Genomic DNA, 24,512 nt, shown 5'->3' with positions numbered 1-24,512 from the left:
ATACTTGGTGTTAGTAACTATAAATATGAAACTTTGGCACTTAGCTGCCTTGCATTGTGGTACGGACATTGATGATACTTCAGATATATTGTTGATAGATTGTGATTTAGATTTTTTTTAAAGGTAAAGGTTATACAAATACCAGTATCTAGAGAGTTTTTGCAGCTGATAGCTGATATAATACTGACATAAACATGTTACTTCCAATTTAATTATATTCAATAAGACATACACAGTATTGCTCATTTTAAATGAATACTAATTAATTGAAACACAAGTTAAGCACAATTTTTAAACACATTCTCCACCACATTTTCTTCTTATAATAATATAAAATATATAGTGGGTGATGCTTTCTCCAAACCTTGAGATTTATGAAAGCTTTTTAGCTTACCTTGACCATAGATACACGTAAGCTCAGAGAAACCATAACTTCTCTTCTAGTCAATGGTTCTTAAAGCCTGGTTTGAATCACCTTTAAGATGGGTTTATCTGGTGCCTCGTGTTGAGTTGATCTCCTTACAGTGATTGCATGATGTGATCCCAGAACTTCAGAGTAAAAATCGTATCACCTCGTTCGCCCTGCTCTTTTGTAGAACAACCTGCACAAAGATTTAATCAGTAACAACTCAACCTCAACATACAATATATAGCCAAGACTAAAACATCCAATATTAAGTACGCGTCCATCAGCAGCTATAGTTTTTTTTTAGTCTTTTTTAGCCCTACTTTTTGAAACATTGCGAATAATTATTATTGTCTGAAATTATTATGGTCTCCTTTGCATGCTGGCAAATGCTGGAAAAAGTCTGTTTAACATAACAGCTGTTATTTCATGCAGTCACAGTTAGCTGGGACAATGTTCAGATAGACTACCACTAGAAAAAAATTGGATGTGGTCAACTGGAAATTCTATTAAGGCTTTGAATTAAAATGTTAAAATGTCCCACGTTACTGCAGAGTTTGCCATTCATAGTGCTGTAAATCTCTGGAATATCCTGAGGCCACAGTGAATATCCCATCTGAGTGTTAATCAGCCAGAGGAGAATTGCAGACATTCTTTGTAAACTGTCAGCAAACAAGCATTGTTTTGAGAATGACAAAAAAATTGTCACTGTTTTGCAACAGTAGTTTTATAGCATTTTTAAAGTAAAATGCAAATGTTTGAGTAAACCAAGAAAAATAGGCTCATTGTTACTTAATTTCCTCACGTTACTATCTCTATTAGGTGTTAGTTATTATCATGGCTTTAAAGTGACTCTCTTTTTCCCGGGCTAGATGAGAGCTCCTGAGGATGGAGAAGATGACGACGATGATTTTGTAGACGTGCCAGAAAAGGAGGGCTATGAACCTCATATTCCTGAACATCTGCGCACAGAATATGGTGAGTTTGTTCAGGTGCAAACCTGTTCATCAGTAAAGGGACTAGCTCTTTCTATAGGATCTTGCATAATCCAAATAATCTCTCATAGGATATCGCCACACACTTATAGTGGCTGCTTCAAAGTAGATATGAGTTGAAAAGACCTCTGGGGATTACTGTTTGTTTGTAGTTTTGGTCCTAAAGCATTAAGATATTTAAATGTGGAATTAAGAGCACACAGTGGTGAGTTAGCTGTCGAAAAGCTTCAAAGCACAAAGGAAAGTTTGTTTTCAGAGTTAAGATGTAAAGCATGAAGCATTCGTGTTTAAAGCAATGTAAAACTTGTGGTATTTTTGTTGTTTTTAGCTATGAGTTTTACTTTAAAAATAGGTCAGTAGGTATGTTGACTGTGAATTTAATTTGAAAAATCACAGATTCATATAATATTAATAAATAAGTTGCATTTTTATGAAGGTGAGTCTCATAAACATTGGCAGGTCACAATTTTCTGCAAAATAAAAGGGGTGGGGGGGGGGTGAACAATGTGCAAAAAGTACTGCCTTTAATTCTCCATTTGAGAATCATTTTGGGTCAAATATGAGAGCAAAATAATATCACATTTACTGTAAAATCATCTGCTCATTTAAAAAACTCTGATATCTATTTGAAAGGTAATAAATTGCTTTAAGCCTGGTTTAAATCAATTATAACCTTGGGCCACCAATAGAAATCTGTTTTGACAGCTGACTATTTGTACATGCAAAAGATTCTTGTCCATCTATTAACAAAAAGTCACAGGCAAAAGACAGAGGTCAAGCAATAGGTCAGACACAAGCCAAATATCACAGATTATATTTGACCTCAAATCCTGTCCAATTTAAAATTTACTGTCATGAAAATAATCGATTTCAGTGGCTAATGGGATTTAATGCAGTTCTTGTAGAAACAGCATGGACTTTAAAAAAAGTAGTTTAGTAATTTCCTAATTTTCCTGGCAAGGTATGATGAGCTCCACACCAAAAAAAAAAAAAAAAACATTTATGAGATGCAATATGATTTCACCAGACTCTCCTGTTATCTTGCTTCATTCATTTCCTTTCAGCATCTCTAAACAGGCAATAAATAAAGATTCATTAGGATATAACTTCTACAGCTTTACAGAGCCAAGCTGCTTTCTGCAGTAAAGTAGGTAATGATCAGTGCACTGGCCATGCCAAATTAACAATGCAATGATGTTAATGAGCGCCCATTAGCTTGGAGTGGTAATTTACAGTGCTCACCTAACAGGCCTTTGTGCGCTAAACTGTTTACCTACAAAACCATGTACTCATCTGAGACTGGATTATGCTGAACTTAATCATATATCATACAAATGCCAATACAAACTAGAAGTGTAACATTTTGTTTTACAACGAATGTAGGATGTGCTGAAGTTTAATACTTATGGTTTTTCTAGTCATTAAGCCCCAAATATGACCAATAGTAATATTGATGCTTACCTTAAACTTGTAATCTTTTCAAACAGCAAATCAGAAGTGAGACTGATTTGAGACGTGTCATTTCTTTTCAGTTGAAATACATGTGAAAAGATGTATAGAGGTGTATAATTGCAGTATAATTTAAATAATCCTAAAGCGGGACGCAGAAAAAAAAACAAAACAAGATTTACTGCCAAATTAACTCCATCATTTCAAATTTATCAATAAGCGCAATTTAGCATCATCAGTTTCACTGAATATTACATCAACCTGTCACAAGATTCGAACTCATCTCTGGCTAATCCTTCCCTTTCTTTTGTCAAAATCACATCGGCTTCCTCATCCGGAGAGAAACACTTTATTTTGAAAAGCATTTTGCCTGTTTCACTCCTCCTTTCTCTCTCTCCATTTCTTTCACTACAGAGCTTTTATCTATCCCTTTATTCCAGCGTTCCTGTCAGAACGTTATCTCTCTCAAAATTTACATTTTAATTACAAGGCCTGTTGAACTCAGGAAAATCAATAATGCCACCATTGGCAGCTCAACTCTATGTCTACTGCTGGGCCTCTCTATTTCCCCTTATTGATTTATCTCTTTAGTACCTGCAACTTTATTGCTTCAGACAAAGCTATAATTTTGGTCAATTTGAACAGAAAAAGAAAGGTTTTGGTCGTATTTTATGATTTTGCACACCCGAATGCCACTATGATGCAGTAAGTAATTGAAAGGGAGTAGACCTGGATTAACTGTATACATCAGATGATTACAATCAGGATTGTAAGAATCCGGTCACATGTTCCTCATGCTGTCCTGAGACCATAATTTTTTAGGGCCTGAGCACCGATCGTGTGAGGACCCTATTGTATCTGCTCCGTTTATTATTATTATTCCGCTTCTTCTCCAAAATGAATCGCATTTTTGAGGGCTTAAACATGCTCAAAAAGTCATGACACTTTGCACACGCGTCAAACACGTCTGATATAGGATTCAGAAGAGGGTGTGGCAAAATGGCTCGACAGCGCCACCTATACTAAGAAAATCAACAGCCTTCCAGCTATGTTTCACGTACATGCACGAAAATTGGCACACACGTTACACACCAATACCTACAAAAAAAGACTCTTGGAGCAAAATTCTAAACCCAACAGAAAGTCGGTTATTTTTAATATTATGAGCAAATTTTGTGTAATTTTTGTCATTTCCATGTGTTGTATTTTAACGAACTCCTCCTAGAGATTTCTTCAAATCAACACCAAATTTGGTATGCCTAATCTAAAGGCCTTTGCGATGTTAAATTGCTAAGATCTTGAGTTTTCGTTGAAGGGCGTGTCCGTGGCGGCCTGGCGAATTTCGATGATTCGCCATGAAAAATAAAGTTGCTATAACTCAGACATACAATGTCCAATCTGCCCCAAACTTCACATGTTTGATGAGACTCCAAACCTGAACAGATTGACATGCCCATATTCAGTTATAGTCATAGCGCCACCTATTGGCTACAGGAAGTGACATATTTTACGCTGCGACGAACTACTCCTAGAACTTTTATGAAATCAATGTCTTTTTTGTGGTCAGTCTAATCTAAAGGCCTGTGCGATGTTCAGTTGTGACGATCTTGAGTTTTTGTTAAAAGGCATGTCCATGGCGCCGTGATGAAGTTCGATGTCTCGCCATGGGAATAAAAGATGTTATAACTCAGGCATAAAATGTCCGATCTTCCCCAAACTTCACATGTGTGATAAGAGTCCTTTTCTCTGCAAAATTGGCGTTGTTTTTGCCATTTTCAGGGGTTGTACTTTAACGAACTCCTCTTAGAGATTTATTCAGATCAACACCAAACTTGGTCAGTTAAATCTAAAGGCCTTTGCGATGTTAAATTGCGAAGATCTTGAGGTTTCATTAAAGGGCGTGTCCATGGCTGCCTGACAAATTTCGATGTTTCGCCATGAAAAAGGAAGTTGCTGTAACTCAGACATACAATGTCCAATCTGCCCCAAACTTCACATGTTGGATAAGACTCTTGACCTGAACAGATCTAAATGCCAATATTCAGTTATAGCCATAGCGCCACCTGCTGGCAACAGGAAGTGACATTTTATTTTGGTCAGTCTAATCTAAAGGTCTTTGTAGTGTTAAATTGTGGAGATCTTGAGTTTTTGTTAAAGGGCGTGTTCATGGCGCTGTGAGACTCTTGACTCTTGAAAGAGTCATACCCTGAAGACATGTAAAGGCCAGTATTCAGTTATAATCATAGCGCCACCTGTTGGCAATAGGACACACCATGCAGGAAGATTGGCAGATATAAATCACTTTGACATATTTCACTTATATTTACAACTTCAAATGCATATTTCTCGCCATTCACTTTTTTACTAAAGCCATTTGCTTGCGGTGAGCCCGGGTGCAAGGGCCCGTTCATCGCTGCTTGCAGCTTTAATTATAATATTATTGCTGTATTTATTTATGAAATTAGTATAATTGAGATTTTTGACGGAGACATTTTAATTTAATCACTAGTTTCAAATATTAAAATTAATCAACAAGTAACATCAGTCAAGTAAAGAATATAATTTTGTGCAAGAAAATTTCAATATAACATCCACTGCTGTCTGAACAATTAATGTCTGGAGTTTTGTGATAGCGAGTTGAATATTAACGCTGTTTTTGAACTGAATAAGGCTCTTCTAACGACTTGAGGTGTGTGTAATCGACTCTAGAATCAACACCTCGAAACTGAAAAATACTTATTTTGGAATCAAGTCCCAGCCCTACTCCATATTTCCGTACAGAAATGCAGATAATTTGCTCACCGAACACAAGAATAATGCATTTTCTGTCATATCTGCAGCTCGCGTGCATGAAATTTGGGGTCTGATGGGCCTGAACTAGGAAATCTGCAACCTAATGAACAGATTGGTTGGCACAATGTATTTTATGTTTTTTTTAAAATATACAAATACCAAACCATAATGTGTTTAACGTACATATTATATTTTGATTATTTTTCAAAGACTTAAAACTTAAACTTTATTTGAAATGGGCATTTCAGATAAATGTATCTGAAAATACTGCCAATCATTTAGATTTTGTACTTTTTTGAAAAATTTTTTTTTGAAAAACATATTTGTTGATGAGAAATAAAAGCAGATCAGGCTTCTCATATACCCACATGGTTATTTGTCTTTGTATAGTGGTCAGGTGTCTCTTAATCATCGGTCTTATGAGGAATTCACCATATTGTTTTTAATTTCATCTCGTTCTGGAAGATAGAAAGCTTAAGTGTGAGTCTCAGATCTTTATGTCACTCCTAAGGCCATCTTAAGCCCCTGCTTACTTCTGCTTAAAACCCCCTCAGTCCATTAGACTACAGTACAAGTGGAAGTTGTGAGATCCGTATTAATAAAGATTGAATTTTGTTTTATGAATATTGAATTGAATGAATGAATTGTTTTTTGCTTGTTCCTCTTGTCTCTCATAGGGCTTGATGAAACTCCCTCAACGTCAACCTCTGGGGCTAAAGCAAAGCCATCAAAACCTGTGGTCAAACATCCTGTTCCTCGTGTGTCCTCCAGTCTCTCTCTACTCAAGAGGAAGATGCATGATGAAGAGCAGGACCCCACCTGTGCTGCTGCAACACTGCGTGTGCTCAAACAGAGGCTTTGTTCTACTCCTTCCACCAGGTGATCTATACTTCCATGTCCTATTTTATCAGTTAACATGGACTGGTATACAGTAGGGCTGAAAAAAATAAAATAAAACACAAAAAAAACTGAGAAATGGAATCTTAACAGTGAAAAACTAAAATATTTGGGAATCCTTAAATGCTCAAAATGATTGAAATAACAGAAAGTTTTCAAAAATTTCAAATATAGTGAAATATGAGAAAACAAAGTAAATTAATTTCAGTTATTTTAAATATAAATATATGTAAAATTGCATTAAAAAGACTTATTGCCTTAACACAAATAAAAAGTATTGTATACTACAGTAATATATTATATATTAGTCTTTCACAAAAAAACATTACATTTATGACAATAACCTTTGAACAAAAGTGTGCTTCTACAGTTACTGTAACAGAGTTAAATTTGTATCTGTTTGTATTAAAAAACAAACAGATGATGATATATATATATATATATATATATATATATATATATATATATATATATATATATATATATATATATATATAATTTTTTTTTTCTTGTTTTCTTATGAAAATATTAGGACAAAAATTTATTTCATATAGCATTTTCTCCTGATAACCCCGAAAAGAACTTAAATTACACTTTCAGTTTTAATCGTACAGATAAGAGCAATACATCAATCGAATCTGTAAAGGGTCTACTTTTTTTTGGATACAAACATAATAACAACAAAACTTTGTGCACTTATAAAATAAAGATAACAAACAAGGTGTGCTGTCTGCAGCCTTTGTCTGCGCTGATCTTCATTTACAAACACGTCATAAAAATGAACTGTAACTCCGTGAATACTCAACGAAGAGACATGAGAGAGATATTTGTAGAAAGCTTGACATGTCTACTTTTAAACTAAACAAGTGCCGCCGAAAACAGATATTCTGTGATAAAGTAATCCATATGAAAACAACGTGATGTCCGTTTTTCACGTCTCCCTTCATTATATCTAATGTGACCACACCCCCGCGCTGAACGCGCTATTGAGATTCTAATGTTTCACTGAAGCACTCGGCTTGAATACACCCACACAGAAGAAAAAGCAGCCAGACTGTTCTATAACTATAATTCCTGACTAAATGTATAATCAAGTGATACATTATGAGGTTTCAATAACAATATACAATACTATACCATTCAAAAGCTTGATGTAAATAATATAAATGTAACAAATAGATAACTGTAACAAATGTAAAAACAATGCTGTTCTTTCAATTTATTCCCCCTAAAAAAACTGAAAAATATTCTCAGCTCTTTTCAACATTAATAATAATAATATTAACAATAAATGTTTTTTTGTAGAAAATAAGATTGTTAAAAGGATTTCTAAATGGATTGTGTGACTGGAGTAATGATGCAAAATAAATTAGTTTGAAAGTCAGCTTTGATTGTTCCTAATAAACTGTTTAACTGCTCCCCCAAGTGGATATTAAATGATGTTGTGGGATAATTAAATATATTCTTAATAAACTACAAACATAAAATTATATAGATTTATTTTGTTCTCACATTCTCTCTTGTAACTCCTCACTCACAGTCACACAGCTGAATGAAAGGCTCATTATGCAGCTCATTATGCGGCCCTTTGTCTTCTCAGGTGTAAATCACAATGATATTCATGATAGTTGACGCCTACTCGCATATGACTTTTACCAACAAAAAGTGTCTTAGAAAATTTAAATCAATATATTGTTTTCTGTAAGTGAGTAAACAAGATGATTTTCACATAATTTAGAAAGAAAAATTCTAGGCAACAAGCTCCAGTTCTCAAAAGTCCCGGGAACCTTGTTCTTTATGTGATTTTTTGCCTTATTCAAGTGATTTAACATTTTTAGTTTTTCACGAACCACGCATAACATTTTTTTTCTCAAAATACAATCATGTACATACATGCTGCTCACATATTATTATAGCCCAGTTTGTGCTGATTACAGTGAGATTAGGCTTTACCCATTTAGATATTTATAAGAAACTGAAAAAAGCACAAATGTCAGGGCATGACAAAACTTCTCCAGGCCCCAAAAATACTCTTAGACTCCAGAGGGTTAAAATACAAAATGATACAAAAAACTTTTATTGTTGTTTTTTTATGATGGAGATTTAAGTGTGTTCTGGTTGTTTCAGTTTGTCTGGGAGCTCTACTGGGGTCACAGTGAGCAGCAGTGACCAGGCGGGCATAAGCAAAGACAAAGCCTCTGTTAAGGCCCCTGTTATTCCATTTGGTGTGGATCTTTACTACTGGGGAGAGGAGCAGCTCACCGCTGGCAAAATTATCAAGTACAGTCTCATTCATAAGAAACATTAGGAATGTTTTACATAATACATTCATCAGTCATTGATTTGAAGTATGAATGGATTGTGCTATTTGTGATATAGCCACTAGAGAGCACCATTGTTTATTCACTGACTTCAGGACAACTATTCCTCAAAATTAAACGATGAAAACATTAATCTGGAGTTTTACCAATACAGTTTTCCTACAGCCATGGAAAACCTGGAAATTCATGGAAATCTATAAAAGAACTGAGAAAATCATGAACATTTGTATACTAAAAAATATTTTATAAATAATTTCTATAAAATATTTCACTTGCAAAAAATTCACTTTATGAAGGCAAATTCTTTATGATTTATTTATTTAATTGTCAAAGATCACACATTGATAGAGTTTATGCAGTTCCTTTAATAAGACCCTGTCCTCACTGGTTTTTAGGAATGCATCACAGCACCAGTTCTGGGTGCCTCATGAGGTGGAGGAGGAAGTTGTAAATGAAGAACTATCCGCAGAGATGAAGTCTAGATATATCACCTTTGCGGGGAAATTTAAACCTGTGGAGCACAAGTGTAAAGCACCAATGCCAAATGGATCTTTATGTGAGCGTCAAGATAGAGTAAAGGTCAGTAAAGTAATAATATGATACCTAAAAAACACACAGAAGAGATGTAATACAGAACATTTGGGCCATATTTAGTTGTGTTTGGTAGAATGGTAGAAACATATTCTTATTGGTCACCAACCCATTGATTGTGGCGGGTAACCAGCATTGCAGCTCACTGTTCACGATAGAAGTGATAGAAAATAGAAGTATAAAATAAAATAGAATATAAATACCGATTTAGGGTTATATGAATGTATCACTGAAGGGAACTAACTGTCTTCATAAAAGTTTCATAAAAGAATAGCAATGGCATTTTCTCCTCCTCTTACCTCTGTATAAAGTAGTATTGCTGTTTTGTTTACACGCTGTATCCCTGCTGTTTCATGAGCACCACCTGCAGTCAGACAGTGAATTTACATCTCTTTCATACCTTTTTTTTTTAATGCAGCATAAATTTACAAAGCTAAAGTCAGGACCATTCTGTTTTTGCTTTAAATCTTGGAATTGTACAATCTACTTCAAAAAAAAAAAAAAAAGCATCTTTGGTTGGTTCATGATTAAAATGCAGTGGAATTAAATGCATCATTTAAAATGGCTACAGATATATATATATAGATATATATATAGATATATATATTGAAAAAAAAAATTGAATTCTAAATCGGCAATGAAAATTTATGATTGGTGCATCACTAATGAAAAAACGAAATAAAAGTTCTCAAATTGGAAGTACAATGTTTTTCTATCAATTCTTCAAGAGATAGATCTTGTCTTTCATAAAGGCAGAGGTCAGTGATATTGGGTTTGAAAAGGTTGGTGACCTCTGATGTAAATAAATAGATATAAGCAAGACACTGATTGAATAAACTGCTGAATATGTAATTTCAGTGCCCCTTCCATGGACACATTATCCCTCGGGATGAGCTGGGCAGGCCTGTTAACCCAGGCGATGCACTGCGATTGGAGAAGGAAAAGAGGAAGCGTGAGGAGGAGCAGCCAGGTCAGATCATTCATGATTTCAGATTCAGTTCAGATTCTGGAAGTTGTTTATATGACCCCTAAATGTTGTTGTTGCTGTGCTTTACATGTATTCCAAACAATTTAATTCAGAAGAGCTTTTTAGCAAATCATTTTCTCTGATCATTTTGTAAGATGTTAATTGTATGTAAGCATAACCATCAGGTCGTTGTGCATGTGGGCAAGGTATGGTTGAATCTGATATCATAGAGAAAATGGTCAGTTGCAAGTGTTTACATAACTATTTTTTACTCTTGATAAGAATATTGAGAGTATTCATCAGCCTATTCAATCCCAGTAGAAATTTTATTCAGATTGATCTCCAACTACTCCATCAGTCCATTACAAATTTATTATTTGGCTGCATGCAAACATGTATGGAAAAGAGCAGCATTAGAATTCATCAAAATATCTCATGTTTTTGCAGGTGTAAGAGTTCCATTTGTGGACACAAAATTTGTAAATTCTAACAAAATGTGCTGACCTACTAACAATGTTTGCAAAACTCTTATACTCTTGCCAAATTAATATCGCACACCAAACCTGAAAGCTTGATAATCCTCTTTCATGTTTTGTCAGCCCAGTGCTGAAGACCCCAAGGCCTTTAACACTGTCAAAACCCTTTTTTGTATCCAGTATCCAGGCAAAATCCTAGACCTCCATTGCCCACAGTTCCTTCCTTATAACACGGTGGTCAGCAGCCCAATCAGGTGGCTGTGAGACTCCAGGAAGAGATGAACTGATGGAATCCCATCCAAGTCATCATCAATACTCAGATAATAGGACAGGCTGCATTTGACTCTGCCTCTCAGCTTTTCACTTTTCACCTTCTCGCTTGGGTTTCTTTTCTTGTGGAGTCGGGTGCTAAAAGCCAATTAAGTAGCATCTCCATCCTGTCACTGGAGCATCGGATGTGCTTTCTTTGGCTACAGTTTACTTGTTAACAAACAGTTATCTGAGGCAACTGACTTCGGGGGCCTGCTGACCACTGGCTTGTGAAATAGTATCTTTTGTAACAAAGTAAACTATCGATCCCCGTGACTCAATCATGCCCTCTCCGCGTCAACATGCGGGTTGTCAGGGTAACCACAGGAGACCCCACCTGTTCTCCTGCACTGCTGGTGTGTTCATGATGTCTATCAGTTCCCTGACTAAACACTTGCTCCCCTGCTTCGCCATTGATTTTTGCTTCAGGCTTCAGTCTTCCCAAAATATTAGTTGCACATGATTCTAAACACATTATTTGTTTCAGTGTGTCTAACGTAAATTTCTCATTTGTATCATTAGTGGTGCTTGATATTACTCATACTTGTAATTGTGACCTCAGATCTAACAGGTGCTGTACCATTTAGGTAATAATATGTTTGAGGTACTGATATGAATCCTTTAGGCTAAATAATGTACAAAGGTGTACTTTTGGAAATGATACCACCCTGTTTTGTACCATTTTTTTTTCAGAAAGAGTAGAAGCTTGAGGATCCAAAACACTTTTGACTTAGCGAGTAAGCAGCCACGCTAACATCAGCATATAACAACAGACTAACAACCATTTAGAACTCATTAGTAACTGCATAGTTACTGCATGTCTCATCATTATTTTATGCACTAAAAATATGCTACAGCTATGTCAGTTTAGTACCTTTATTTATATGTAGCTTTATACAATACAGATTGTGTCAAAGCAACAATGAACTGACTTAAACTGACTGTTTTCTACTATTCTCTTGCATTACCAGCACAATGTTTTTCTGTTTAATAACTGTACAGTTATTAAACAGAAAAAAATTGTGCTGGTAATGCAAGAGAATAGTAGAAAACAGTCAGTTTAAGTCAGTTCATTGTTGATTCAGTGATGTAATCGTCCAGTTCAGTTCAATTCCCTTCAAATAGTGTCTGTGCAGTCAAGTCAACAATATTGTCAGCAATTGCGTCCCCAACTAAGCAAGACAAAGGCGACAGTGGTAAGGAACCAAACTCCATCAGTGACAGAAATGGAGAAAAAAAATAAACACTTGGGTGAAACCAGGCTCAGTCGGGGGCCAGTTCTGGCCAGATAAAACCAGCATGTTGTGGTTTAATTCCTGGCTGCAAAGCACGTCAGATTGAGCAGAGGACTCATCTGGTTCTCATGGTCTTGAGACCATGGCTGATGAGGTCACAGGGGATCTGTCTCTAGGGTTCGTCTAGTTGACATGGTCTCCGCTGACATTTAGGGCTGATCCACCATCTGATCTGGATTCGGACTGGATCTGGGTGGCTATGGTGACCTCAGAATTAGAATAAAGCAGACTAATATTAACATTCTTCTTGTGATTTAACAAGTACATTGGGAGTTATGGGAAGTGTTCCCGTTCTGGTTGACCTAATTAATGCAGCTTTACAATCCTTTAACGGATTTGAATTATAGAAGTGTGATATATTATGTGTATGCCAGATTAAAGAGATATCCCTTTAATCTAGATTTAAATTGACTGAGTGTGTCTGCCACCCAAACATAGCTAGATAGTTTGTTCCAGAGTGTGGGTGCTAAGTAGGAAAAGGATCTGCCGCCTACAGTTACATTACATTACATTTAGTCATTTAGCAGACGCTTTTATCCAAAGTGACTTACAAATGAGGACAATGGAAGCAATCAAAAACAACAAAAGAGTAATGATATACAAGTGTCATAACAAGTCTCAGTTATCTTAAACGCAATACACGTAGCAAGGGCTTTTAGATAATAATAATAATAATAATAAACAGATTAAAAGAATAGAGCAAGCTAGTGTTAGAGGTCTTTTTTTTAAAGAAAAGAATTAGAATAGTGAATGCTAAAGATAGAGGGTCAAAAAAAGATGGAAGAGATGTGTTTTAAGCCGGTTCTTGAAGATGGCTAAGGACTTAACTGCTCGGATTGAGTTGGGCAGGTCATTCCACCAGGAGGGAACATTTAATTTAAAAGTCCATAAAAGTGACTTTGTGCTTCTTTGGGATGGCACAATCAATCGACATTCACTTGCAGAACGCAAGCTTCTAGACGGCACATAAGTCTGAAGTAATGAATTTAGGTAAATGGGTGCAGAGCCAGTGGTGGTTTTGTAGGCAAACATTAATGCCTTTAATTTTATGCGAGCAGCTATTGGTAGCCAGTGCAAGTTGATGAACAGAGGTGTGATGTGCGTTCTTTTCAGCTCATTAAAGATTATTCTTGAAGCTGCATTTTGGATTAATAGTAGAGGTTTGAGTGAAGTGGCTGGAAGACCAAGAGAGCATTGCAATATTCCAGCCTGGATAGAACAAAAGCTTGAACAAGGAGTTGTGTTGCATGTTCTAAAAAAAGAAAGGACCTGATCTTCCTAATGTTGTATAAAGCAAATCTGCAGAGCTGCAAAGTTTTAGCGATGTTGTCTGAGAAATCCAAGTTTCTAGCTGTTTCTAGAGGCTAACTGAATGGAGAAATTTTGATAAAGTGATGGGTTTGTTGAAACCACGTTAACCTGGCTAAGACAGACCTGTTTGTGAAGGTGATGGTCCGTCATCCAAGAGGAAATGTTTGTTAGACATGCTGATATGCAAACAGTTATCGGATCATCAGGATGGAATGAGAGATAGAGTTGAGTGTCAGCAGCATAGCAGTGAGACAGGAGAATCTGGTGATTCACCGTATCACAAGCAGCGGACAGATCCAGCAAGATAAGTATAAAAGATTTGGAAGCCGCTCTTGCCAGTTTTGGGGCTTCAACAACTAAGAGCAAGGCAGTCTCGTTCGAATGTTCTGAGGCCAGATTGGTTGCTGTCCAGGAGGTTGTTTAGGGTTTATCGTTATAAGTAATTAGCAAGATTTTAAAATGAATACGATGTTTAATAGCGAGCAAGTGCAGAGGTGACAGAACTGGGCTAACATGGTCATACTTTCTGGTTCTAGTAAGAACTCTTATCTGCTGCATTTTGGACCAGCTGGAGTTTGTTTACTAAGCGTGCAGAACAACCACCCAAAAAAGCAGTACAATAATATAACCTTGAGGTCATAAATGCATGAATCAATGTTTCTGCATTTGACATTGGTAACATAGGTCGTAATTTAGATATATTTTTAAGATGGAAAAATTTGGTTTTACAAATGCTAGAAACATGACATTCAAAGTTGCTATAAAACAGCACACCTAGGTTCATAACTGATATTGAAATTGACAGCACAGCCATTAAGTGTTAAGACAGTGTTCTATATTATTACAAGCAAAGGATTTTGGTCTGATAATTAACACCTCTGTTTTGTTCAGAATTTAGCAGAAGAAAAAGATTAGTCATCCAGTTTTTTATATCAGCTATGCATTCTGTTAGTTTTGCGAATTGGTATGTTTGGTCGGGCCATGAAAAAATGTAGAACTAAGTATCATCAGCATAACAGTGAAAGCTAACTCCATGGTTCCTGGTGATATCTCCCAAGGGTAGCATATAAAGTGTGAAAAACAACGGTCCTAGTACTGAGCTTTGTGGTACTCCATACTGTACTTGTGATTTATATGATACCTCTTCATTCACTGCTATCAACTGATGAGGGTCAGATAAGTATGATATAAACAATGGCAATATAATTTTCTAGTCTATTCAAAAGAATGTAGTGGTCAATAGTGTCGAATGCAGCGCTAAGAGACAGTAGCACAAATAAAGCGATACAACCAGGGCTTGAATTGAGGGGGAATGGCATCCCCCTGGTGGAATAAAATGACAAAAAGCATCCCCCCAACCATCCTCTTTAGAATAATAATGTTGTGTATTATGTAAAATGTTTTGTGCAAATTAAACTTTAAAATTCCCTACCTATGACAATTCACTAACTAAATAACAGCGATTAGCCAATCAGAACTCAGTAGCCTACTGTAGCAAGCTGCTCACAAGCGGAAGCAACTTTTTAATGCAAAATGGTTCAAGCGCAACTTTTGAAGTTCTTTAAAAAGAAAACAACAGAAGGTATCGTTTTTCCTTGATTATAATTTAAATACATTCCCTGACATAATGTCATTGTGCTGTATGTGTAAGGGGCTGAGAGATTATATGAGAGACGACGAGTTGACGAGTGTCACCAACTCCAAACAGTCCAGAAGCATTCACTGCACGATGAAGCCTATTATAATGCAGTTATAATGCCCTTATAATTCAAGCAATGAAAGAAAAAATACCAATGTATGTTTTATGTTTTTATATTCATTGCACAAGCAATGTACTTTTCTGAATATCAGCACATAAATATGCTAATAATTTTATACAACCGTGTAGAGCAATGCAGTGTTTCATTCCTTGAATTGATCTGTTTTTAAACTAATCATGTGAGCCAGTGATTCAATGGTCCATTCACTTGTTTCATTTCTAATTAATTGAATCAGCCATTTTGAATGAACTGTTTGATTGGAATGATTCAATAAATCATTTATTAAAACAGGGATTTGCTACCACTTATGGGCGGGTTTATTGTCATCTTTATCCATGACAGTCCTAAACCAGCCGAGGTGCTAGCACAAAAACACATTCAGCAAAATATTGTTTAATTAGCAGTATTGACCCAAATACACAACACTTATTTTTCCTCCTTTTATATTAGAAAATCTAAAATATGTTGCAGTGAGACAATTTCAATATGGGGTCAGTTAAATGTCACTGAAACTACTCGCACCCAAATCAAGCACACATGAACCAGCTGATTAAGATCTAGGGACACTTGATAATTATAGGACAGGTGTGTTGGAGCAGGGTTTGCACTGAGCTCTGCAGGAAGGAAGATCTCCCAGAAACAGGATTGAGCACCCCAGTGATAAACCATCAAATGGCTGTAAAATTGCCAAGAACAGCTTTGAAGCTGAAATAATTCTTAGTTTTAACAGAAACATTTACCTAAAGGCCATTATATAATTTTAAGCTCATTTTTAAGCTATATAATTCTGCCTCACCATTACCCCAATGTTTGCCGTTTAGCACATTTCTGTAACTTGACTTATATTTAACCCAGAATAATTTGGACTGGTGCAAATCTCCCAAAGAACAATAATACTAAGCACATCACAACCAACTTATCATAGCATTTTTGTGTTTAAATGGGTTTTCTATAGATAATCAAATAGGCTGACTGCAGCTGTTGCCTGTGATGCTCATGTGTGCCCGACTTATGCAGATGCAAACTGTTGACAGAGTAGTCAGACCTGCTGCACAGCTTAAACGCTGGGCCCCCCACCATCCTCAGAGCAAGAATGAAGCCCCTAAAGGCTTGACTTATGTGAGGACGGATTGTAGCACTCATGTAACAGGGGCCTTTTACCTCCATAAATCCTTATAGGGACGACCAACTCCTCCATATTCATTTAAAAGGCATTTGTTGCATTTATGCTTTTCACTACAGACTAATGAAGCGCAGAACTCTGTGCAATTGAACACTTTGGAAACTGTAAATAATTTAACAGCTACCATTTTATCATTTGAAGATATGCATTTATCTTCAGTAGGGGATATGCTTAATTGAATGTTGATGATTTTGAGTCCTGAGCTTGCACAAAAAAAGATTTATGCCTTAATTGCCAAATAATAATAATAAATAATAAATAAGCCTTAATTTTTCAAATAAGCTATCTATCTATCTATCTATCTATCTATCTACACTACTGTACAAAGTTTAGTAATACGATTTTTTAAAGAAATTAATAATTGATCAGAAGTGACTGTAAAGACCAAATAAATGCTTTTCTTTTAGATCTTTCTGTTCATTAAAGAGTTCTGAAAAAAAAAATTATTAAAGAAAAAGTATTCTTGAGCATCAAATCTTTATATTAATTCCCAGTCCTAATTTTATCAAGCCTTTTCACCGCTATGAAGTAAAAAAAAAAATGTCCTTACCATCACACATTATTATTATCGCTTATTATACCAAAATCAAAGGTTGAGGCCTTGAACATCTTCATATTGCATGATTTAACAAAGATGAAGCATAGTTTAAATTCGAAGAAATGTGTGGTGCATTGATATCTGTTCTGACAACCTTTTTCCCATTGGTTCAGATTGGCGAGACCCAGAGCTCATGAGGGAGATTGAAGCCGCGACTGGAGAAGATCTGGGCTCCTCAAAGATGTATGGGAAGGGAAAGAATGGCAACAAAGGAAAGTCAAAGAAAAAGTACCCAAACCTTACAGATTTAAAGCAAAATGCCAGTACATCTCGTTCAAGACTAGAGAAGAAAGTCTTCAACAAGTAAGTTATATATGTTCAAGATGAAATAGAAAATCACTAAATTGGCCTGACATTTTTGGTTATATTAGAAGATAACTGAAGTCAAGTACATTTTTATTGAATATTGGTGAATAATGTATTTCACAAGTGATGAGTAAATAAAGAATTTGAATCTCAACCACATTGTTTCCTCGTAGGAGCTCCGTGAGACGAGTTACAGAGGTCATGAACAAAATGGACAAGAGGAAACATGAAAAATTTTCAAATCAGTTTAACTATGCACTGAATTAAATAATACAGCCCACCACACCTCAGTTGTTTGGATTATTACATAGACAAAAAAAGCATCATCATAAACTTTGTATTGTCAATTTTGGATTGTCATTTGTAATCCCTGAATAATTTTAATTTATTTATTTTTTTGTTCTGCATGGTATGTAACTAATTTTAACAAGTTAAAAGTAATTTCCCAACTTTTGTTTCTGCTACATTGTGTTTGTCATCTAGAATTTAAAACATAACAGTTCTTTTAAATAAGTATGTTGTCAGTGTAAGTCTTATTTGAATGTTAATAAAGAGTACATTTCTATTCTGATTTTATAAGACATGACTTCATTAATTTAAGGGGTTTCTGTGTGAAGATTAAAAATACACCACAGCAACATTTGAAAGCAAAGGGCAAGTCAGGAATTTTTTTTATACATTTCAAGACTTAAAATAAAATTTCAATAGGCTTGCAGTTTACCTTAATTGATTAGGCCCGCTGGAACAGTAAGCACACATCTTTTTATTAATATAATTTGTGTAGCAATTATATTAAAACAGCTTTTCATTACAACAAATAAAGAAAGGCTTACATTTTTAAATGAGGCAAAGTTAACATGATACTGTATATTGAAAAAAAAATACAACAACCAAATGAAAAAATATATATATATAATATAAGTTAACATATATATATATATAGAGAAAGAGAGAGATAGAGCATTGCTAATAAAACAAGGAAGCAATGCTTTTCAACCAGCCTACAGCCAAGTTGTTAATTGAGAAAGTGATTTCGCTGTTAAAGAATTAGTGTAAATTGACATTGGTCTAACTCGAGGGGTCTGACTCCAAAAAATAATCCTTTTATTTATGGATTCGCCTTGGATTCCTCACACTGGTAGGACGCTATGGCAGCAGCCATAACATTTTTTTTTCTGATTTGGAAATCAAACTTTGAAAACTATTAAAGAAATCTACATATCCAAACGAACGGCGAATATTATTTTCATCGGACAAAAATAATAATGAATTAAAAAAGATAGTCACGGTTCTGTCTTTTCATACGTGTGCAATATAACATCTATAATTTCCCCCTTACGAAAATGTGTTATTCACTAGCAAAATTGGCGGGGCAAAGACAATGTGATTTAAAGAGTATTTAAAGTATTTCATGTATTCTAGCTGTAAAAATACGAACAATAATTCGCAATTAATATGCTTTAAATGTGAAATGTAGCTTTTGCACCCATATCATTGTTTATCATATGTCTAGCCACGAAACAAGATCATATGCTGGCATGCAGGAAACGAATTTAGCAACTGGTTTAAAATATTTAACACAACCCCCTTTTAAAAAAACAATGGCTAACATTATTTTCCCCATTGAATTTTGAGTAAAAGTTTGCGTGTATAAATATGGGTTTAATGTAATATTTTATGCCAGTCAAAGATTAAGCAGAATAACTATAAAGCATGCATTAATAACAATCGCACCAGCAAGGCTGAAAATCATGCGAATTTTTGCAGCATTATACTAATTCGTCTTTAGATGCTGGACCCCTGATTATGACTTAATATTAATAGTAGTCTACTTAATAGTAGCCTACTTAAAGTTAACAAATTTCCGAAACGAGTCCCGTCTTCAACATCACCGTCATTACTTTCACTAGCAAACGCAAATATAATAAAAGTGAAAAAGCATTGAACGAACAAAACTTTAAATTGCAATAGAAAAATTTTAAAAGCATACTTTTCAGCTGCCTTTCGGTTGTCCTCAGCTGGCATTCACGTTAATGATATTTAAGCAACCATCAAATCAATAAGTCGATTTAAAAGGGAAATTAAGTATCTTATTTTAAATATTTAAAAATGTAAAATGATAATATTTTCTGCATGATATATTCGTATAACATATAGGTAAATAAGTAATGTTTAAGTAAATTAAAGCAACAATAGTCTATTTCATTACACACAAGGGTTTCAAAACGTCGGTAAAAATGACGTGTAATGCAAAGTAAATGATTACCAACAAAACACCTGTTCGCGCTTCATTGCACGAAATTGACCGCGATTAATTCCAGTTTTTCGTCAAAGGAAAAGCAGTTTCTCAGTTTATAAAATTCAACTTCAAATCAGGCATTAGCATAGAGTGCAAGATCATGTAAAACGTGGTTTTAAATTTAGTTCACAAAGCCAGGCTTATGCCAACGAAATGTTCTTTGTCAGCTGTCATTTTATTTCAAACAATTAATTGTGAGACAAACAATTAAATAATAGCATACTATATGCAACGTCAAAATTAAATAATATGGCCCAGAAAAAAAGTAAAAAAAAGATTAATAAAATAAAAAACCTTTTCATTAGGCTTATGTTTACACGATTTTAGTCCAATCTTATTCTTTTTTTCAGTACATATCATTTAATTCCCTACTACATTTGCATTCAAAGTTAATGTCTAAACACATTTCATAATAACTGAATATATACAGTTTGACCGTGAGAAATATTCACATTTTATCAAAATATGAAGCATATTGATATTAAATCAAATTTTTAGCATGTATTGCCGGGCATGAGAAGATGATTCCTAAACTCGATTGGCGACTTGCCACAGTGCAGAATGGTTGCTACATCTCAGTTTTTAAGACAAACCGATCAAATGTCTTTGCAAGTGTGTGACAGCATAGTGCTTCAAGTTAAAAATGTTCTGTACCGGATTTGAACGGACACTCTGTTTCTTCCGATCCAGGACCAGATCTCCTAAAGATGATTTCTTATAAGTGCGGCGCGTAAAATGTGGGAGCTCCGTAAGTCTGAGAGCCGAGCATGAAGGGTGACAGTACCGCGTGACCCGGCAGAAAGGGTAACTGAGTGGTGCAGACGAGTCCTCCTGGCGTGTGACCCGCATAGCTGGTGTGCATGGACAGATGGCCGCTCATAGGTGGAGACGGGCTCAGAGGACTCAAGTTGCCCAGTACGTTGCTCGGTCCGTTCGGTCCTCCTCCGTTCCCGCTGGTCGGTGCGCTCGTGTCCGCCCCTGGGTTCTGTTTCTTCCACTTGGTCCGGCGGTTCTGAAACCATATTTTCACCTGAGTTTCTGTCAAGCTTAAAGACAGCGCCAGGTTGAGGCGTTCGCACACGGACAGGTATCGCGTCGACTTAAATTTGTTCTCCAGAGCCACCAGCTGCTCATATGTGAACGCAGTCCGAGCCCTTCTGGGTTTCCCAGACTTTGAGTCTGAACCGGAGCGCTTACGTTTGGGTTTGACCGAGTGATTCTGTCCGTTTGATGAGGACTGTTGTGTCTGCTGTCCATCTGGACTTTTATTTAGTGAGTCGTCGTCATCATGCTGCCCAAACTCTGCGTCGTTGTTTCCATTCAGGGCGCTGCTCTCATCACTACACAGATCCTCCTGCAGCTCGCTGTCGGACTGATTCCCTCGAGTAAAATCAGTCTCACATTCATCTGATCGGAACACAAATCCGTCTTCTGTAGAAACACAAAACACTGCCGTCAAACCACCGTCTACAAATTACCTGAATGCACAGGTGAACACCGTTTAACACACGCTGGTATGAGTTTGATAGCACCGATGAGGGAGAAAAGCATTTTAGTAAGTAAATTCAGTTGTTTCTTACTCTACATTTGCTATATTTTTCTATTTTTTAAATACAACCCCTTAATTTTCTAATTTAAACATTTCATTTAACGTGATTTCGACTGGTAAGGCAGAAATTATTTTCTACTTTAATTGTCTGAAATAAACTATAGCACATGCCTAATTATGTTATAGCATTTTGTTTAGCTTACTAGATTAAACTTTAAACCCTTAAAATTTATATATAGCCTATATATATATATATATATATATATATATATATATATATATATATATATATTTATATATATATATATATTTATATATATATATATATATTTATATATATATATTATATTTTTGCACTTTAACTGATATTCCTGTTCTAGTCGATTTTTCCACCTCTTCATATAAAGTGGGGACAGAGTAGATGGCACTTCTTTTGGCGTGTCAATTCGTCTTGACATCTTAAATCACTGCACGGTCGTCTAATCGATAACTCTCAATTTACTTATCCATTTAAAGCGGCTGTTAAAAACAGCACAAACCTTATCAAATTATTGCAGCCTACAATTACTGTTTATTGAAAATTGCTTTCGCGTGCTGCCTCCAATCAATCATAGAGGTTGACACGTATTTGTCCTTGCAAATGCAGGCACAGAAGATAAGATGATCCCAATGAAGCCCGCGCTTTCTGTTTTCACCAATTAGGTTCGAGACAAAGCACTAATATATCTAAAAAGAAAAAAATATATAATTAAATTATAAAAGAAAAGAAAGAAGGAAAGAAAGAAAAAAATTAAACCAAAGTGTTTCAATTGTGTTTAATTTAACGCAACTTGCTGCGTAAAGACGCTGACAATATGGAGGATTTGCTCCAGACTGGTCGATATCCTATTATAGAAATACGTATATCTCTTTCAGGCAGCTTGCAAACTCTCTCAACATTTAAATTATAGGACCAAAATTCGGATAATTACAAGATTAAAACCTATTATACTTATTAAAGGCGACATCGATCATTGTGATCTAAAAAAAAAAAAAACAACGAAAAATTTAGAAGGAGCTCGGACTTTTAGTGCTCTGTATCAGTGACTGTAGTGCTCCAAAGTCTTTGGAGCTCAATTTTTTTTTTCAAATTCTTAAACATATATTTGAATATTTGTTTTTATGTATTCACCTCACAGACATACACACACACAATTAAAATGCCAAGTGACATACATTTAAAAATATGTTTCTACCAGTCTCAAGAATAACTGTAAAAGTAATATAGCTATATTAGAAGAATAATGATGGATTATTATTTTAATAATCATTTAATTTCACTCCACAACCACTCAATCACAAAATACTTAACATGTCCATTTACAATGATTTTAATGATGAAAAAACCCCTGATACAATTCCTTCTATAAATAAACGTTAGTTTTAAGTCCATCTTCATGGCTCTTCCAGGTGCAGAAGAATGGTTTAAGGTCTATTTGCATTTGTTAACAATAAATACATTATTTTGTTATAAAACTTGCGTTTTCTTATATTAACACCTTAAGCAACAAAACAGTTCTGAATATGGGGATGTTAAGCAGTGTCCTGCAATGACATGTTATACTCTATCGAAAACAATTTTAAACGTTATTATTATACATTTATGTTTTATGACGTAGTTCTAAATATTCGTACTTTTATATATTTTTTTTGATACACTACAGTATCAATGTAAGCGAAAAGTGAAAAAAAGTGAATTATAATCGTTAGGGTTAGGCGACCCATCACAGCAACTTTTTACTCCCTTATACATCCATGTAGTTCATTTTGCATTAAGATTGATAAAAATGAACACACAAACGCTTTCCATTATATGATTTTAACTTGGGCTACAATGTTGATGTTGAAAAAAAATGCATGCCAATGTTATTTGTAAACTATGTGCTTTCACTCTGTCATGTTAAACATCATTTTGAACATAGCCTAAACAATGGTAACTTACTTAAAATTCCTGTTTTTTTACACTCGTAGTCCTCTTGATAAGACTTGTAGTCGATCGTGTGATTTGAGTCGTCGTTTCTGTTTTCCGCACCTAACGTGAAATCACAACCTGTCCTGTTAGGTGTTTGCCTCTTACTAGTAAATTTATTGGGGTCCAAAATGTCCAAAACAGAGAACGAGGTTGTCCTGTGGACGGTAGGAGGCGCGCCCGCGGGCGCGGGCTCGTGTCTCGGTGAGGATTCTCGACTCTCCGCCGGTAAAACATCTCTCCCTCCGGCGCAGTTAAACACTGGCAATTCTCCGGTCGCGAGCCGCTTGTCGTCCATGCCGTCTAGAGAAGCGACCACGATCACGCCGACAGCGGCAGGTAGGATGGATTCGCCAACCTGCACTTTATCCCGGTTCATAGCTCTCCAGAGGGCAGCACAGCTGACTTCTGTTTTCTTTCGCCGTTCTTTATTCAACAGGACACATGCTGGTGAAAAGACATCAAATAAGTGCAGTCTGCTACTTGATGATTCTGGTCAGAAGTTGAGTCAGCCGGTCTCTGGATGGTGATGCTGATCTCCCCTTGCTCAGGTCCTTTTTGGGTTTGAACCGTCCCCTCAGGACACCCCGTCGTTTATGTCACACACACACACACACACACACACACACACACACGCTCAGCTGGCTACCCTCCCCTTTACACAGCTCTGATCATCGCCAAAACTTGGAAACATGCCGTGGCTTATTTATGTATTCATATTCCACTGTGAGTGGTAATTGGCTACAAATTAATCCCATGCCTCTAATAGCCTATTATCACCTTCTGAGTCTGAGGAAAACCAGAGGAGAGTGAGCTATGATGTGGCCTCTGATATACACGGCTGTCAACTCACACCCAACGTGAGGGCACTGGACTGAAAACACACTAAAGAGGCTTATTTTTCCTTAATTTCTCCCTCCCATCTCCCGCACTGGTTGAAGGTTGCGATAATCATTGTTTCCAGAGAAATTAATGAGAAAATGGGCCACTTGAAGGCAG

The 24,512-nt window shown here is 35.8% G+C and overlaps 2 protein-coding genes across 2 annotated transcripts in view; one reads left to right on the top strand and one right to left on the bottom strand.

Annotated features, from left to right (window-relative positions):
- Positions 1-18,106, top strand: part of LOC132114012 (UV-stimulated scaffold protein A) — a 35,127-nt gene extending 17,021 nt beyond the window's left edge. Inside the window, exons 8-14 of the mRNA XM_059522122.1 lie at positions 1,279-1,384; positions 6,321-6,522; positions 8,668-8,820; positions 9,257-9,440; positions 10,311-10,422; positions 17,465-17,654; positions 17,831-18,106. Coding sequence (XP_059378105.1) covers positions 1,279-1,384; positions 6,321-6,522; positions 8,668-8,820; positions 9,257-9,440; positions 10,311-10,422; positions 17,465-17,654; positions 17,831-17,924 — 1,041 coding nt within the window. The 3' untranslated portion in view covers positions 17,925-18,106. The remainder of the gene's footprint in view (positions 1-1,278; positions 1,385-6,320; positions 6,523-8,667; positions 8,821-9,256; positions 9,441-10,310; positions 10,423-17,464; positions 17,655-17,830) is intronic.
- Positions 18,107-19,776: 1,670 nt separating this feature from the next.
- LOC132114345 (NK1 transcription factor-related protein 1-like) lies at positions 19,777-24,103 on the bottom strand. Its single transcript, XM_059522454.1, has 2 exons — positions 23,487-24,103; positions 19,777-21,387 (listed from the first exon to the last, which is right to left on the bottom strand). The coding sequence occupies exons 1-2, from the start codon at positions 23,890-23,892 to the stop codon at positions 20,672-20,674; spliced, it is 1,122 nt and encodes a 373-aa protein (XP_059378437.1). The 5' UTR covers positions 23,893-24,103; the 3' UTR covers positions 19,777-20,671.
- Positions 24,104-24,512: the final 409 nt, after the last annotated feature.

This window comes from Carassius carassius, chromosome 33 (assembly GCF_963082965.1).
Source record: "Carassius carassius chromosome 33, fCarCar2.1, whole genome shotgun sequence".
Taxonomy (NCBI): Eukaryota; Metazoa; Chordata; class Actinopteri; order Cypriniformes; family Cyprinidae; genus Carassius; species Carassius carassius.
Note: the sequence above shows the minus strand (reverse complement) of the source record. Positions and strands in the feature narration are given on the sequence as shown.